Source organism: Mustela putorius, unplaced genomic scaffold, assembly GCF_011764305.1.
Source record: "Mustela putorius furo isolate JIRA1106 unplaced genomic scaffold, ASM1176430v1.1 tig00000731_pilon_pilon_pilon, whole genome shotgun sequence".
In the NCBI taxonomy this organism is placed as follows: domain Eukaryota; kingdom Metazoa; phylum Chordata; class Mammalia; order Carnivora; family Mustelidae; genus Mustela; species Mustela putorius.
The window spans coordinates 2,639,852-2,657,657 of record NW_025421461.1 but is presented as its reverse complement, the minus strand read 5'-3'; the positions used below and the strand labels follow the sequence as shown (position 1 = coordinate 2,657,657).

The following is a 17,806-nucleotide window of genomic DNA, read 5'->3' as shown; positions in this document are numbered from 1 at the left end:
AATTTGTTACTTAAACTGTAACCCCTGGAGGATTTTACTAGTTGCCAAGCACATTTAGATATGGCCTTAAGAAACACTGATACTGACAACGGGTCTTAGGGGAGAAGGACGATGTACGACCGCGAAGCTGGGCCGCTGGGGATGCCCGGCTCGCTCAGGGCGGAACGCCGCCCCTTCACCGAAGCCGGGCAGCCGGGAACGCCTGGCCCGCCCAGGGCAGAACGCCGCCTGCTTCACGGAAGCCGAGCACCCGGGAACGCCGCCCGGTCAGCTCAGGGTGGAACGAAAACCGCCTGCTTCCCTTTTTCGTGATCGCTCCTTTCTCTTCCCAGAAGCCCTCGTTGTTCGTTAGAGGAGTCCTTTGAATGTACTTGGTCAGCTATGAACCGTACCCTCCTCCTTGCTGGCCTGCAAGACGTGACTAACGTGTGACCTTCATCAATCCTTCTGTTGGCTATTGTTTTCTATCTAATAAAAGTGAGACTGTGGAGTTGCTTGTGGCAGCAGTCCTTTTCGACTGTTGTCCCCTGCTCCCAGTCTTTTGCAGCTGACTTGTTTGTGCCCAATTCTTCTCTCGTCGTCGTCGCCAACTGGAAGCGGCACCTGCCTACAACCAGCTTCTAGGGAGGAGGGTGAGGAAATCGTCCCAGGAGGAAGATGGTGAGAGGTTGGGGAGAGGAGTTCAGAGAAGACTTCACAGAGATGGGCTTTGAAGGTTGAATAGGAGTTCTCTGGATGGGCAGGAAAGAGATGATGTGCTGGATAGAAGGAAGAGCATGAGTATTCCAAGAAGTGCTTTTAATAACAAGAAGAGTTCAAATACATCGAGCTTCGGTCTGCTCTAAGTATCTGACCTACATTATCACATCTAATCCTGACCACGACCTCCCTGAGTGTAACCAGGAAACAGGCTCTGAGAGGTTGAGTAGCTTTCTCCAAGTGACACAGGATCACACTGCAGGCAGTCTGACTTACAGCTGGAGAGGTGAGAGGTAGGAGGGGGGCTGCAGAGCTTAGCAGGGGTCTGGATGGAAAGGTGGGGGGCCAGATAAGAAAGAGGAAGGCTACACGTCCCGGGTCCAGGGCCTCATGCGAGAGTATGTCCCGTGTGGAGGAGCTGCTCATGTCCCCGGGAGGGTGTGAGGGCTCTGGCTCTGGCTCTGGCGGCCTGGCTCTGGTGGCCTGGCACTGGCCCTGCGGCCAAGGCCACCATCACTGTGCAGCCTGTCCCTCTGGCCACCCGGCCTCAACCCTTCCTCCTGTGGCAGCTCTGCAGGGGCCCAAGGATTTGAAGCTAATTTCTGCAGGATGGGAGTGGAGACCTGGGACAGTTGAAGGCAGCAGGGGGGCGCCGGACTGGGGTGAGGCAGGCAGTCAGGGAAGAGCTTGGGGCACCTGCGGAAGCAGTAATCCCAACAGTCCCCGAGCCCCAGGAACAGCTGAGGCAGGGGGGAGGGGGAGCACGGACACCCAACTAGGTCCGAGTCAGCCTCCAGCCCCCGTGGCAGGCACTGGGCACCTTCCTGGTCCCCTCCCCAGGGACCTGGGAGGACTGTGAGAACGCAGGAGATGATGGAGCCCTAGTTGAGGCAGGGGGGAGTGGGGAGTGTCCGGGAGGATGTTCAGGGAAGGGCAGGAAATGGGCAAATCTGAATGTCAGTCCTGGCTGAGGGTCTGCCCCCCATAACCCCCCACCACCCCCCACCCCACCCTCCCAGAGCAGATCCCTGCTGCACAGCGTCCACCCTGACTTCCAGACCTGTAGGTGCCTGCCTGAGGGTTCCCAGGGCACCAAGCCCCCTGCCACCCTCTTCCCCAAACTGGTGATAAGGGTTCCAGCTGGGCCCTGAGCAAACCTCGAGTTGCCCCTTCCCCTGCAGTCCTTCCTAAGCTTACCAGACCTGGGAGAGCTAGGCCTGGCCATCCTCCCACCCAATCCTGGGCCTCCCATTCCATATACTTGGTTAGTGGGCTGGGCGGGGTGCAGAGGGAGAGACAGAAAAAGAAGCAGGCTCCCCACTGAGCAGGGAGCCTGATGTAGGGCTCTATCCCAGGACCCCAGGATCATGACCTGGGCCGAAGGCAGATGCTCAACGACTGAGCCACCCAGGTGCCCCTGACACAGCTGGCTTATAAACTACTGGAAGCCCTGGTTATTTGATAATCACAAGCATTTTGTTGACAACCGACTTTTGTATGATACTGAACCTCAAAAGCCACAAGGAGGAAAGAGTGGTAGAATCCGTGGGAGAGAGTATTTGAACTGGAAAGAAGGTATGAGGGGTGGGGTAAGGGATATGACCAAGTCCCTGGAAAGGCAAACTCCCACCCCAGCTCTGAGCTCCAAGTGTGGTCGCATTGGGGCCTGCACCCATCTGCACTCCACAACCTCAGCATCTCCCGTCACACGTGTGAACCCTGGCTGCCCACAGCTTCCTCCCCCAATCCGTTATCTCTGCTCACCTTTTCGGAGTGGTTGGTCAGTCTGGGCTGACTTTGACTCCTCCTTCCCTCTCCTGCACAGGTGTCTGAAGGGAGCCCGCTGGCCTGCTTCCAAGTTAGCAACTGGCTGCTGCAGGGACATCATGACCTGGGGTCCCTGCTGGGGGCCTGGGCTCCTGGAAATCTATACACCTGTGCCTCCCTTCATTTCCTGGATCAGAGCTAAGGTCTCTAATGCCATTTTTGGACACCATGGCCAAGAACAGGCCCAGGACCAGACAGAGGAGGCATTGAGGCTCTTTAGTCTGTGAAGTCTTGGCAGTGAACATTGATTCAGCTACTTCCCTGCTGCTGTGACTGTAGCCCAGCCACCTCCCCTCTGTGATTCTCCTTCATTCATTCATCTAACACCGTTAGCAGGGCTTCCGATGTGCCCCAAAACCAGAACACAAGATCAGCGTGGCCCCTGGGCTCCTGGAACAGGCAGGCTGTCTAGGGGAGGGGAGCCAAGCACTAGCTCGAGTCATATAAACCATGGTGAGTGCTAAGAGGGACAGAATCCAGGTGTTAACAGAAGCTATGACCTACTCGGGGCAGCCAGGGAGTAACTGTCATGTGAACATTAACTTGGCAGAGCAGTGGACTCAGGCTCACTCTTCTTCCCACGGCTGGATGGCTGGGATGCCAGGTGCTAAGCCCTCCGTGGGCCTCAGTTTCCCCCCTTCACATGCAGGAGCCGTGGCTTGGACTAAAGGTTTTTTTGAGGTCCCTCTCAAGTTTGTTTAATAAATTTTTGGGGGGCAGGGGTTCTCAAAAGCCCCAGGGGAGCATCCCTCTGACCTGCGCAAGCAGCTGCTGGGCCCCAGCTGAGGACTCTCCAGAACCCGGGCGGCCCCGCCCCTCGCGGGCCTCCCGCGTTACCTCCGACTCGCGGAGGTGGCGTTGCACCTGCGCCCCGCAGTCTTGCCCTACTCAATCCTCCTGGTAGCACCACAGCGCCATCTCGTGGCGGAAGGCATCTGTATCACTTGGTATCCGACCGGCCTGAGTCAGGGAGCGCCTCTGCGCTTAGGGGCTGGCGGGGCCGAAGCCGAGTGGACACACACTCCCTGGAGGTGTAGCCTGATCCCGCAGCGCGGCTAGGTTCCACGCAATAGGCCCACGCTCCGACGCGGGTCTCGTGGACTGCCCCAGCTTCCCCGGAGAGGGGTGGGGCTGCGGAGCCCCGCCCTCCGAGGGCCCAGCCCCACCCGCCGCCGCTGGCTGCGCCTGCGCACTACGGCATGCACGCTTGCTTTAGCGAAGGTCCCATCCCAAGAAACGTGTCCCACGCGCCACGCCGTCGGTTTCCAGGGCAACCCGGAGCCTCTCCGCAACCCTGCGCGTAACCTTGGTCCTTTCCTGGAGCCCCTAGCCTGGCCATGACGGCGGCGGGTCCCAGCGTCTTCCTACTCATGGTCAACGGGCAAGTGGAGAGCGCCCAGGTGAGCGGCCGTGGACCTCGTCCGCCTTACCCCACTCTCCCCGGAGGCCCATCCCGCGACCTCCAGGGCTGCCGCGTGGCCCCGGAGAGGTGCGTTGTTCCTCCCGAGCCTCTGTCTCCCACGGTTAGGCGGGGGAGGGGAACCAGCGTTTGACAGGCTTTCCTGCGAAAACTCAGCCCCGATGTGCGCGGGTGGAAGCCGATCTCGAGAGGTTGAGCTCGTGCCGAGGACACGCTCGGCCAAGCCTTTGAGACCCCGTTCGGATCATGTCCAGCTTGTGGAGTCCCGGGCAGGAACCTAACGCGGGTGTAAGGCGGGAAGCCGATACTCGATCGGGACGCTGGGCCTCGGTCCTCTAGTGCTCTGCACTCTGAACTCTCAGATCCTTGAATTTGGGTCAGAACGGAGGTAATCTGGTGAATCTGATCCCACGATGGTGGTGGGGGAAAGATCCTGGGAGAGTCTGGTCAGTTTGACAGAAGGGGACGCTACTACAGTTTGTAAGAACCATTGGTCCTAGATAGTTAGAGATAGATAGGTATGTTCACCATGAATTCGCCCTGTTTGCAGCACTGCTCATTCGGTCCTCGAAACAATCCTGTGAAGTGGATATTACTAGCATCCCCATTTTACAGATGGGAACACTTGCCCAAATGGAGCGGCAAAGCTGGGATTTAAACCCAGATCTGCCTGCCGCCAAAACTTTGATGTATTACCCTTCTAGACTGTTGGAAGATGGTGTTTATTGTATTATTGTGAGGATTAGGTGAACTGGTTTGGGTAAAGTTCTGGGTCTCTCATGCCTCCCTGTTTCTTCGGGCTCATGTCCCCGTGCTCCCACCCTGTCCACCTGCCCCTTGGCCTAGTGTCCACGACTACCTTCCCCTCGTCTCTTCTGTCCCATGAGGGGCCTTTGGCTGGGCTGGATCACGTCTGTGCACTGTCAGCACCCATGCCCGCCTTCTGGGGCCTCCCATTCAGTTCTGGTCCCTCCCTCTCTCCAGGCCTTGAGCTCCAGGTCCCTGTAGGCTTCGTGTCCCAATAGCATCCTTTCACTTTGGCACCATTCCCTCAGACCTCCTCTGGGCCCACCCTTGTGCCAGGCACTGGGGACACAAAAATGTCATCACACTTGTTCCCTGTTCACAGTCAAATGGGGTTGACAGAAATAAACAAACCATTAGAGCTTTGATAGAGGGGAGGACCAGGGGCTGACAAAGCCAGGACAGGGGTCAGGGGGCAGGGGGTGCTTAAAACAACCTGGAGGTTAGGACAGGCTCCCTGGAAGGTAAGTTTTGAAGGATGAACCGGAGTTTGCCAGATGGAGTAATGGGAAGGGCATGCCAGACAGAAGCCAGAACTCAGGCAAAGGCTCAATGGCAGTAGCAGCCTGGGACTGCACCTTGGACTCCCACATCTCGGGCCCCAGTCCCTATGCTGCACCCCGTGTCCTCAGCCCTGGCTGTTTCTTAGACCCACTCCAGGTGCCTGGTGCTCAGAATTCCTATTGGCTGCCTTTACGTAGTCAACACGTTGGCCTCACCACGGGTCTCCGTAATCTCAAGCTGTGTGTGCTTCTTCCTGCAGTTTCCAGAGTACGATGATCTCTACTGCAAGTACTGCTTTGTGTATGGCCAGGACTGGGCCCCCACGGCGGTAAGCTGGGCCCTCGGGCGTCCCTTATGAACAGGCTCCATGACCAATGGGGTTTCTGAAGGTGTCCACTTTTCCCCTTTCAGTCCCAGTTCAGAACCCATGCAGAGGTAGACACTGAGCTCAGGGAGGTTCCAAGCGTGACTTTGTTCCTGGTAAAGCTGGAGTGGGGAATGCAGCCATCAGCGGGCTCCCAGATCAGAGCTGCACTCTAGCTCACGTGCCCCGTCCCGGAAGCTTGCACATGGCCGTGAAGAGGAACATGTGGGCCGTAGAGCCTCCGGCCCTCTTCTAGCCCACGGGGAGGACTCTGGGGAGTCCGAAGGCAGAATAGAAGCTCTCCTTGCAAGACTGGGCTCAGAGTAATCTGTCTCCCCCAGACAGCTAGATGAGAGTCCCAGTCTTCGTGGAGCGCACATCCTTGTGCAGTGAGACAGACAATACGTACCAGTGTTCTAGTATGTTCTAGTAAAAAGTGCCAAAGAGAAAGTAGAGTTGGGAAGGGAGGTATGGAGGATAGAGAGAAACCAGAATCTAGGTGAGGGGGGCTGGGGAGGGCCTCCCTGAGAAGGTAACTTCGGGCCAAGACCTGAATGGAGTGAGGGAAGGAGCCATGTGCAGGTCTGTGTTAAGAGCTCTGCAGGCAGAAGGAGCAGAGGTGCACAGGCCCTGAGGCGGGATTGTGCCTGGCGCTTGAGGAACAGGAAGGAGGCAGGTGTGGCCAGCAAGGAGCATGAGCAGGGAGGAGTGTGGCAGGAGCTGAAGCGGGGGTGGGGGGGTCAGGCCGTGGAGGACACGGTCAGTCAGAGTAAGGACCACAGCTTCATGCAGGGTTACATGGGACCCACTCAGAGAGTCTGGAACAGAGAACATGACCTGCCTAGTGTTCTAGTGTTTTCCATAGCTCCTTCTGGCTTCTGTGTCCAGAGTAGACGGGGAGCAAGGGCCAGAGAGGGAGACCCTGGACAGTTCCCAGAAACAGAGGAGCAAAGACAGCACGTAGATGAGGCGCAGCACTGAGGGTGCGGCAGGTGCTCGAATTTCCAATATATTGTGAAGGTGGAGGCAACAGGGTTTCCTCTCGGGCAGATGTGGGGCATGGGAGAAAGGAGTTAAGAATAACATGAAGCTTCTGAGCCCGGGCACTTGGGAGCAGAGCCGCCTTTCAGTGAGAAGACTGGGTAGCCAGATCTGGGAGAACTTTCCAGAGCTCTGTCCAGCATGTGTGGTGGTTGAGGTTCCCAGTAGACATCCAGCCAGGGTGCAGGGTTGGCAGTGGAGGTAGGGTGCTCTGGAGGTCAGAGGTGAGGACCGGCTGCGGGTTTGGGAGAAATGTCCGCACATACAGCAACCCTGGGGTCCCTGGAGCTCCCCACCAAAAGCTCTTCGGTAGCATGGGCACCTGTGCTCAGATGGAAGTGGGTTCTCGAGAGGGAAGCGAGAAGGAATGGGGGCCGGAGAGTGTGCACAGCTCATTCCAGGAGTTGTGCTTGGCAGGGGAGCTGCAAATGGGTTGGTGGGTGGAGGAAGACATAGGGCCAGCCTCATTTCCTGATAGAGAAGCTCGCACACACACGTGCACCAACATACGTGACCGTGACAGAAGAGGGACATGACCTGTGACCGCTTGCTCTTGTGAGGGGGCGAGAACCCAGGCCCGGGCTGGCTCTTCACGAAGCCAGATCCGACGAAGCGAAACCCGGAGAGGCTCAGGAGCTGCCCCAGCGCCCTGGAGTTCTGGTCATGGGAAGTTAGCGTATTGGCAGAAGGTAGTGAGGAAAACTGCCCACCTAGGTCGGGGGAGCGGTGTGGCAGCCGGAGCACGGGCAGCAGCTGTCGCCGTCCCTGTTCCCACAGGGTCTGGAGGAGGGCATCTCACAGATCACGTCCAAGAGCCAGGATGTGCGGCGAGTGCTGGTGTGGAACTTCCCAATTGACGTCACCTTCAAGAGCACGAACCCCTACGGCTGTGAGTCTGCAGGGGCCTTGCAGGGACACCTGGGTGGGGGCCGGGGGGAGGTGCCCCCATGGCCATCCGCTCCCAGCTCCTCTCTGCTCGTCCCCTGGGCCCTTGCGACAGCCCCATCCTCTGCTCTCTTGCCACCTGGCCGATTCCCTCCACCTCCCCCACCACCCCTAACCCGGTTCGTGGACAGGCGACAGAGCTGACCTTTAGGAAGCTCAGAGAGTATCAGTGTGGCCCCAGCCTGTGGCCATTGTGGCCCAGGTGGACTCGGCCTATGTGGTGGACAGATCACTCTGTTTCTTTTCTCACGTTAGGAAACCGAGGCCCAAAAGTAATTTCATTTGCCTTTGGCTTTATATCTAGCAGCTGAGCATGGATTGGATTTCAGGCCCATCTGATTCCACAGTCTGAGCCTCTCTGCTGCATGTGGCTTGGGGTCTAGGCTTGCGGGGTTTCCGAAGCAGGGGCTGCCTGGCAGTCCTCCTTGTCATTATCCACGAGTAAGAATGCTTCCATAGGCTTCCTGGGACAGGGCACTGGATAGTGGGCCATCTCCTGCTGCTGAGGAAGGCTCGCAGAGGCAAATACAGTAGTAAAAAGCAAAAACAAAACACAACTATTCCAAGGTTTCAGAGAGCTAGCAAAGTATTAGAGATTTACCAGGCCACGATCCTGGAGAATATAGAAATCTAGAGACGTGATCCCACTCACATCGCCCCGAGAGTATTTACTGATTCCCCCAGAGGTGACTTAGAGGCTGATGGAGGCTTTTGACAGCTGCTCTGGGCTCAGGGTGCAAAAACCAGGAAAATCCCTGCAACTTGGACAGAGACCTCAGAGCGCTTGGTGGAGCCTGGGAGCTGCGACCCAGCTCCGGATCGTTCCTGACCTTGAACATGGTTACAGAAACTCTCAAATAAAATATTCATAAGCCTAATCTAGCAGGATGTAAAAGGGATAACATATGAACAAGTATGGTTTATTCCAGAAATATAAAGCTTATATAATATCCGAAATCAACCAGCGTGATTCACTGCTTTAAAAAGAAAGAAAGTCACGATCATCCCTATAAATGTAGAAACGATGATAAAATTCAGCATCCATTCATGATAAACTTTGACAAACTAGGAATAGAAGAAAGCTTGCCTTTTTTTTTTTTTTTTAAAGTCATGGAGCCCATTGTGGGGTCTGAACTTATGACCTGAGCTGAGATCAAGAGTTGGACCCCCATGGGTGCTTGGGTGGCTCAGTCAGTTAAGCGTCTGCCTTCAGCTCACGTCGTGATCCCCGGGGAACTGGGATCAAGTCTAGCATCAGGCTCCCTTCTCAGTGGGGAGTCTGGTTCTCCCACTACCGCCCCCGCCCTACTCATGATCTCTTTCTCTCCATAAAATAAATAAAATCTTTTAAAAAAAGTTGTGGGGCACCTGGGTGGCTCAATGGGTTAAAGCCTCTGCCTTCGGCTCAGGTCATGATCTTAGGGTCCTGGAATCGAGCCCCGCATCGGGCTCTCTGCTCAGCGGGGAGCCTGCTTCCCCCCTCTCTCTGCCTGCCTCTGTGTCTACTTCTGATCTCTGTCTGTCAAATAAATAAATAAAATCTTAAAAAAAAAAAAAGTTGGATCCCCAACCAACTGAGCCACCAGGGGCTCCTGGAAGGAAACTTTCTTAATTTGATAAAGGCTATCTACAAAAAACTTAGAGCAAACATTAGCTTTTCTAAGTGAAATGGTGAACAATTTCCTTGTTGCTAACAAACAAAGGCATAAGAATTAGAAAGAATAAAACTGTCATTTTTTACAGGTGACATTATGCGTGTAGAATTTGCAAAATAACCCACAGATAAGTTACTAAAATAATAAATTGGCGTGAATGCTGGATAGGAGATACACAGACAAAAACCAGTGGCTTTTTGTATGAAAATAAATAGACTGTCTTCTTTTGTGCACACATGTGATTCAAAAATGATATATCAAAAAGAAATTCTTTACTATAATATCATAATATAACAGCTGCAAAGACAGGCCACGGAATTCACACACATACACACTGCACATCAATGAGGAAAAGACTGGTAGAAATAGGGCAAGAGGGCGAGCAGTCCCTTCACGGAGGAGGGCATGCGAGTTACTGAGAAACAGAGCAAGGGCTTTACTTCAGTGAGAAAGATTGCAGTGAAGGTGAAGGCAAGCTGTGGTGAGCTGCCACCCGTGCCCACGCCCGAATAACTCCAATCAGGGAAACTGAGGACCCCCGCTTTGTAAGGACATGGTGTGAAGGGAACTCCAAGGCCTGGCGGGTGTGAGGGTGCCTGGGACGTGTGCTCAGCAGAACCATGTGCGTGCAGGGGGCAAGGGCTTGAACAAGAGCTCAGCCTCACCACCTGGGGGCTCCCCAAGGAGAAACTGCCCACATGCCCATCAACACCGGAGCAAACCCTGTTCTCCTGGTCTGTCCAGAGCCAGAATGTTCTCTAGCATTGAGAACGAGTGACATCCCCTACATGACACAGTCTTAACAATCTCACAGACACGACGTTGAATTAAAGAAGCTGGGTACCAATACAGAGATTCTACAATTCCATTTGTATAAGGTTTTATTTATTCATTTAAATGGGTAAAACCAGGGCACTGGGGTGGCTCCGTCGGTTAAGTGTCTGACTCTTGGTTTTGGCTCAGCTTGGAGTCTGCTTGGGATTCTCTTCCTCTGCCCCTCCCCATGCTCGCTCACTCGCTCGCTCTCTTGCTCTCAAAATTAAAACCCTTAAAAAAGTGGGTAAAATCGAAACCATGTTGGGATGCCTTCTTTGGCAGGAAAGGCTTACAAGGAGTACTTTCTTCAAGTCAGAATAGGGGCTCCCTCTGGGGGAGGGGGAGTGATGGGAAGGGCCCCGAACCCGTGTCTTAGGCTCACCAAGCACCTAACGCAGGGCACAGACGTGGCCTAGAGATGAGGGACCTGAGAGGCTGGGAGGTGAGTTGTCCGATGGCCTGAGGCTCGTCCTGCAGGCCGCAGGTGCCTGGCAGCCCGGTTTCCTGGGCCTCCCTGCCTCGCTCCAGGCAGCGACTTCTCCCCTGCCTTCAGAGGATGAATAGACTGACCCTGGAGAAAGGACCCAGTGTACCTCCATGTTTACAGGGAACTGGTGGGATCAGCGATCATTTAAAGGAAAATGGTGAGGAAGGTCTTTCTTTCCCTCTGACCTCCCCTGCGGCACCCCAAAGCCAGGCCCTGTGGACTGCGAACCTTGGAAGCCCACACTTGAATCTGACCGCCTGTATCAGAAAGGAGGCTCCCAAGAAGCGGCCCCTTTGCTCACTTCCTGGCTGGGTCCCTGTGCCTTGAGCAGAGGAGAAGAGTGCCTTCGGGGGTCCTACCTGTATTGTCAAGGCACAGGATCTGCAAGGCATCTGGTCCTCACCAAGGACCTCGTCCACTTGCGCTCTCCACCGCTGTCCCTGCCTGCCTCCCCAGATTCTGGGTCAGCACAAGCCCTTAGTGGAGAAGGGGGAGGGGTCCGGTGTCCACTCCTGTTCTCTGCCCTACACCTTCCACCTGCTGACCCCTTGTCTTGTTCTTCCCAAGGGCCGCAGATTGTGCTCAGTGTATACGGACCAGACGTGTTTGGGAACGATGTGGTTCGAGGCTACGGGGCAGTGCACGTGCCTTTCTCACCTGGCAGGTGGGTTCTGGCTCTGACTGGGTCCCTGGGCCACAGTCCGTCCCTTGCTGGGCCATGCTGGTTTAGGACCAGGGCACCCCCAGCAGGGCTTTTCCTGGGACAGACTTTGCTGCGAGGCTGGAAGTGTGCTGGCGTCCCCTGGGGCCTGGGCAGCGGGAGCTGTCGGAGAAGTAGAGACACAGAGAGACGCAGTGACAGCTCTAGACGGGGTTCTGGGATGTAGATGATGGGAGTTTGCCTAGAGTAGAACGGCCAAATGTTCTGAGTATTGTTGCTGAGACAGAAGGCGCAGGATGTGGGGGGAGGCATGTGGAGAGGAGGTGGGGCTGGGGTAGTGAGGGCCAGGACCCCAGGCTTGGTGGGCAGGACTAGGGCAGGGGGCTGCAGCCGGGGGAAGGTGCAGGGAATCGAGGAGGGCTTCCTGGAGGAAGGGCTTCCAAACCGGGCCTTGGAGATGTGGGGGACAGGGCCCCAGGAGTGATGGCTCTACCCCAGCATCATCCCGAGCCTTGACAAGATGCCAGGCTCAAGGGGACCCTGGGCCGTTTCCGGCACCTTGCTCGCAGTGAGCACAACGGGGGCGGGTAGGGCTTGGCTCGGACTTGGTGCTGCCTGATGGACCGCTCCTGCTCACCAGACGCTCGGGAAGTCCCACCACTTTTCTGTTACTCAGCACATCTGTCCGTGAAAACATCTGTTTCAGGCACAAAAGGACCATCCCCATGTTTGTCCCCGAATCCACGTCTAAACTGCAGAAGTTTACGAGGTGAGTTTCGAAATCCTCCTGCTGGCGCCTGCTTCTGACCTAGGGAGTCAGAGTGGAGGGCGGGAGGGGTGTCCCTGTCCTCCCTCACTTGCACTGGGTAACCTCGTCGGGTCTCCCATCTGCTCCATCTTTGGGGCCCAGGGAAGCAGGGGCTGTGGGCTCCGGTCAGCCGCTGGTCCAGCCGCATGAGGCTGGGCACCTTTATACTCTGTGCCCCATTACTGGTCTTAGTGCCAGGGCAGAGCAAAAGCTCTCGACAGATGGGGAGATGCTCACGATGTAATAGGATATTAAAATATGAAAAAGGACACAGGAGGATACAGTGGTGGGGGGGCCTCCTGGAGGAGGTAACATCCAAACAGAAAGTAGAGTGGAGGTAAGGGCCAGTGTGGCTGATCTGGGGAAGGAACATTCCAGGCGTAGGAAATGGTGCAAAGTCCATGGGCTTAGTGTGCTCGGAGCAGCATGGATGTGGTGTCACTAGTGGGTGGTGAGCAAGGGGAGTGTGGGGGAGACACCAGGGAGGCAGGGAGCCTCTTGGCCCTTACCACATCCACATCTAGGCTTAGAGGGCAGGCCAACTGCCTCGAGGTTGGCGACTGAGACTCTTGTCCGCTCAGCTTGGCTGCGAGCCCCACACTGCTCCCCACCAGGTCAGCCAGGAGCCCTCTGTTCACAGCCAGGATGGGGGTGGGGAGGGAAGGAAGGCTACCCGGGTGCCCAGGTGCAGCTGACGAGCAGACCCCCCGCAGGCCTGGGTGGTTTCAGGGTGAGCCTTGGCCAGAGTCCCACAGGGCAGGACAGTGTTGGGCCTCACAGAGGAGGCGTCACTGAGTTCTGAGGCCTGGAGGGGAGAATGTGGGTGCCTGCCCCCCCGAAGGCCCTTGGGAAGCCCCCATGATGGGAAGGTGCCCTGGGCCATTGTAAGCTAGACGGGATGACACCCACCTGCGGAACTGTCAGGAAAATAGGGGCCAGGTCCATTAGTGGGGACAGGAAGGTTAAGGGCTTTGAGCCCACGCTGCTGTCCTGGCCGCGGCATCCGTGCTGCTCGGCACCTCACAGCTCCAAGGGAACCTTGGGTCTCAGGGCTACATCCCTCTGAGGAAAGGGTCTCCGTGCAGGACAAGTTTCTGGGTGTTTCTGCCAGTGCCAGAGGCTAGCAGCTGGGGGCAGTGGGCAGCCTCCCCTGGGAAAGGCGTGTGTTTGCAGTCCGGACAGTGGGGGATGATCTGATGACCGAAAGTGGTTTGGTCAAAATCTTCCCAGAGCCTGTCCATAGAGGCCAGCCTTTGCTCAGCCCCCCTGCCTGCCCTCCTCCCCTCAGCCCTGTATTAGTTCCCGGGGCTGGTGTAACCAGTGACCACAAACTCAATGGCTTCAGAAACTTAATTGTCTCACAGTCCAAAACCAGTATCAGTGGGATGAGATCAAGGCGCCCGCAGGGCCGCGCTCCTCCTGCCACCTCTGCACCCCCCGCCAGGCTCTTGGGGAGCCTCTGCTCCTGGCCAGCTTCTGCTGGCTGCGGCCTGCCTGGGCTTGGGGCCCATCGCTCCAGTCTCTGCCTCTGTGGTCACGTGTGCAACCTCACGTGTCACCCCCTCCCCTGTGTGTGTCCCCTCTCCCTCCCCCTCTTAGGACACTTAGGGGGCATTTAGGATGAACCCAGATAACCCAGGACAACGCCCCCATGTTTAAGATCTTTATTTTAATCAGATGTGCAAAAATCCTTTTCCCAAATAAGGTCACGTTGGTAAGTTCCAGGGACAAGGACTGCTAGGGCCGTTATCCAGCCCATGACAACGCCTCCCACCCAGCCTTCACAGAGCGACAAAAATGGTTTTCCTAAACACGCTGCTTTAGAAACACATCAAGCACATCTCTGCGTTTAGGATCAGCTTTAGCGAGGGTGCTGGGAGACCCCGCGTTCTCCTGTCCTGCTGACCTCCAGCCCTACCCCCTGCCCGCATGTCCTCCAGTCCACCGGGTCCTTCCTGGCCTCAGGAAGGACAGCTCTTTCCTGGACACTCTCCTCCACCCTGAACAGCCTGTCCTTGTAGACCTCAGGACAGAGCGGTGGCTGCTTCCCCTGCCTGTAAGGTGGAGAGCCCCCCTCCTCCGATGGAGAAACTGAGGCACACAGACACAGTGGCCTGCCATCCAGCCCTGGCTAGAACCCTAGATTCCCAGTTCCCCTCCCATCCCCCTCCCGAGGCTCGGAGCCAATGAGCCCCCTTTACTGGCTGTCCACACGGCCTACAGACAGCAGGGGGCAGTCACTGCTTTGTCCAGGATCAGCCAGACTGGAGCCCCACCCCCAGGCAGCACCCAGGGGACACCGGTGCCCTCGATGGAGGCTGCACCCCAGGGGCCAGGGGGCTGGTCCAGGCCCGGTGGCCTGAGCCAAGAGGAGACTCCAGCGAGCAGCTGGAGGGGCTGCTGGTGGGGGAGGGTGCTGGGCAGCCATGGGGAGGGTGGGGGTGCTGGGGCAGAGCACAGGCCTCCTGGCCCTCCCAGGTCAGCCACTTTAGCCGGAAGGCCGGGCGGAGCCTGCTCTGAGAATGTGGGAAGCTCGACAGACAGACCGAGGGGCCTCCTTCCTGGTGGGGCCTCCACTACCCCCAGCTGCATCACTGGCCTCCCCCCCCCCGCCCCCCTCCCCAGGACCCCCAGAGCACAGGCTGGAGGTGCTCCTGGATCGGTGACACCCCCGCCTGCCTGGCCCACCCGCGGGGAATGTGCACCCGGATTGTTTCGGGCTCCTGTGGGTTTGGCAGAGGCGTGGCCTCTGGTCTGGAAGGAGCTGTGACAGGCTGTGGGGCCTGGAGTGGCAGGCCCGGGGACAGCAGCCCAGAGCATCCAGCCCGCACCTCTCTGCCTGTGGCCTCGGGCATGTGCCCATCCTGCTCTCAGCCTCTGGAAGATGGGGGTGTTTGCAGTTCCAGGCTCCTGGGAGGGATGGGTGGACAGCTAGCATGTCGGGGCCCCCGGAGGGCCGCACCCCTGCACCTGTGACTGGGGTGAGAGGATCGAGTTGGGCACCACGGAGCGAGCCCATCCTTGGGGCACCTGAACCTCAGAGCAAGAGCCATGAATAAGAGGATGACTGTCCCCCCTACCCCAGCAGTTGCCAGAGTGCCTTCTCCTCTAGCTCTGGGAGTTCATTCCGTACCGCCGGGAGGAAGCCAAGCTCAGGCTCAGAGATGGGAAGGGACTTGTCCTGGATCCCACATTATTAAAAAAGAAAGTGGAGAGCCCAGATCCGGCCCCTCTGTCCACCACTCCAGGATGGGGCCTGTCTTCCCCCCGGGAGGATGGGGGGGTCACACTGCCCGTCCCCAGCTGCTGTCCCCTTTCTGGGATTTCCACCTGGGTTCCCACTGTGCCCCCAGCCCCACATCTCCCTCAAAGCCACAGGGGATCGTGATGGGAAAGCTTGGTGTGCAGCCAAGGAGGGGTGGGGCACAGAGCACCTCAGGCCTGGGGGGCAGCCTGCTGAGCCTCGTGGATGCTACCTGCGGCACCCAGCCTCACCTTTCCCCAGCAGAGGGCGGGGGTGTGGAAAGATTCTGCGAAGGGCCGGGCCCTGGGGCAGGGGTTGGAGGGCTGCTGGTTTCTGAAGCCCATGTCTCCGGTCTGAGGGATAGCCAGGCCGAGGACCTGCTCACCCCGTGTCCTCCTGTCCACCCAGCTGGTTCATGGGACGCCGGCCCGAGTACACAGACCCCAAGGTGGTGGCCCAGGGTGAAGGCCGAGAAGGTAAAGCTTGATCCCCTCAACCCCGCCCCCTCCCCACAGGCAAGCTGGAGCCCGGGAGGGACTGGGTAGACCCCTAGGAAACAGGGTGGGAGCCGGGGACCTGCACCTGCCATGCACAAGATGGACTGTGGGAGCAGCCCAGGCCTCTCCTCCGAGCACTGCTCCCACCTGGGCCTGGCTGGAATGTAGAGGGTCTGCCAGGTTTGTCGGTTCCTGGTGCAGCCCCCATACCTCCCTGTGGGGGCATGGTCCATTCCCATTTTACAGGAGAGACTGCTGGGGCTGAGATACCCCAGAACAGACTGGCTGACACCACCTTCTCTCCTCAGTGACCCGCGTGCGCTCACAGGGCTTTGTCACTCTCCTCTTCAACGTGGTAACCAAGGACATGAGGAAGCTGGGCTACGACACTGGGCCTCCTGACACACAGGGCACCTCAGGGCCCAGCCCGCCCCAGGGCATCCCCCGGTGAAGGCCCGCACTGGGCCACGGCCACAGCCACTGAATTTGGCCATGCCGCCGCCAGAGAACACAGGGCTGTCCTTTTGGAGAGCTGGCCAGGGATCCAGCTGCTTGATGTGCAGCCTCGGAGGGGCTAGGAGGGTGGGGTCAGATTTTTATATAATAAAGCATCACTTTCCCCAGAGCCCAGGCCCGGAGCTGCCTCCTCTCCCTCCCTTCAGCCCTGCTCCCCACTCCTTGGGAGCAGGTCACTGGGGCCGGCCTGCCTGCCCCTCTGAGCTGGACCAGGACCTGTCCCCCACCCCATACTGCTTAGGGCAGAGAAGCTGCCCGGAGAGGCACACGAGACAGCCACCTGGGTTGTGAGCTCTGGTTCAGCCCTGCTTGGGGCTGTGCGACCCTCCCCACACGCCTCCCTAACACAGGAGGGAGATGACAAGGTTTCGGGGCTCAGGAGCACCTGGCCCTTGTGCGAGGAGAAGAGAATCAGATCGGTGGAAGCCGCAGGGAGAGGCCCCCCGTAGCCCAGACGCCAGGGCTGAAATCCTCCCAGAAGCCGGAAGCTGCTGGAATCCCAGCTCTCTGGGCTCACAGCAGGAGAGGAGAGTGGGCCCCTGCACCCAGCATCCAGCGCTCAGCACACAGGTAGTGGAGCCATCCACACACAGGTCCCCGCGGCACTGCTGTGGCAGTCACCCTCCCAGCCTGTCCCCACTCTCCCCCGGGGCACGGGGCCTGCAGCCCCCTGATCTGCTCTCCACCTGCATCTTTTTTAAAAAAAGATTTTGTTTTTTTCAAGTAATATCTATCCCCAGCGTGGGGCTGTTCGATTCAATGGGAGCCACGAAGCCCCCACCGCCCAGCCTCAAGACCACCAGCCTTGCCACCACCCCCCCATTGCCCTGGCCATCCGTGGACCCTGCCCTGCGACAGCACTGTGCCCACCCTGCCCCGCCCCTCCTCTCACTTAGCTCTCTGGACACCGAAAGTCTGTGCGGCCCAGCCGGTCCCTCCCAGCCAGCTCCCTGTGTGCTCTGCGACTCGTGCAACATTCCTGATTCTGATCCTCTTCTCTGAATGGAAAGTTCCCTCCACCTAGGTCCTGTGCTGAAGCCCACACTGGCCCTCACGGCCCTCTTCTGCTGCCCCAGCCCGTGGACCCTGGGGCTGGAGGGATTTGCGTCTGGCAAATCCACTGGCATCTCCACCTCCCCGTCCCAGCTCCCCAGACGCCCAGGGCCGGTGACCAACTACCAAAGCCCACTGAAGACCTTACCGCCTTCCCCTGGGGGTTCTACTCCGGCCATTGAGGATACCACCACCGTCCACACCTCTTCCTCGCCTCCTCCCCTGCGATGACCTTGGCCTTGCCCCTCAGCAACCACCCATCCCACCACCTATTTCTTGTTACCAGTGACGGCACTGCCTCCAAGATAACCCCAACCATCTGCGTCCCCTCCTGGTGGTTCTTCTCCCGTGGTCCTCGTACCAACAGTCCTTCATGGCCTCAGGGCCCTGCAAGACCCCCAAAACCTGTCCCCACTTTGGGCTGCCCATCAGCCCCTCCCTCCCTTTCCTCCTGTCCCAATTTAT

At 57.9% G+C, this 17,806-nt stretch overlaps 1 protein-coding gene across 2 annotated transcripts; it reads left to right on the top strand.

Annotated features, from left to right (window-relative positions):
- The first annotated feature begins 3,730 nt into the window (after window positions 1-3,730).
- On the top strand, window positions 3,731-16,397 carry B9D1 (B9 domain containing 1). 2 transcript variants are annotated; one of them, XM_045083671.1, is made up of 7 exons: window positions 3,731-3,926; window positions 5,514-5,582; window positions 7,437-7,548; window positions 11,130-11,226; window positions 11,930-11,992; window positions 15,640-15,751; window positions 16,081-16,222. In XM_045083671.1, exons 1-7 carry the CDS (start codon window positions 3,864-3,866, stop codon window positions 16,081-16,083), a joined length of 519 nt encoding a protein of 172 aa, XP_044939606.1. In that variant the 5' UTR covers window positions 3,731-3,863; the 3' UTR covers window positions 16,084-16,222. The 2 variants fall into 2 exon arrangements, with proteins under 2 accessions (XP_044939606.1, XP_004776618.1); XM_004776561.3 differs by having other exon boundaries at window positions 3,735-3,926; window positions 15,684-15,751; window positions 16,081-16,397.
- Window positions 16,398-17,806: the final 1,409 nt, after the last annotated feature.

Bases quoted from the DNA above. Each gene is read 5' to 3' on its own strand.
- B9D1 (XM_004776561.3), top strand. From the start codon at position 3,864: ATGACGGCGGCGGGTCCCAGCGTCTTCCTACTCATGGTCAACGGGCAA. The intron at 11,227-11,929 runs GTGGGTTCTGGC...CATCTGTTTCAG, and splicing joins GTGCCTTTCTCACCTGGCAG to GCACAAAAGGACCATCCCCA. The intron at 15,752-16,080 runs GTAAAGCTTGAT...TTCTCTCCTCAG, and splicing joins CCAGGGTGAAGGCCGAGAAG to TGACCCGCGTGCGCTCACAG.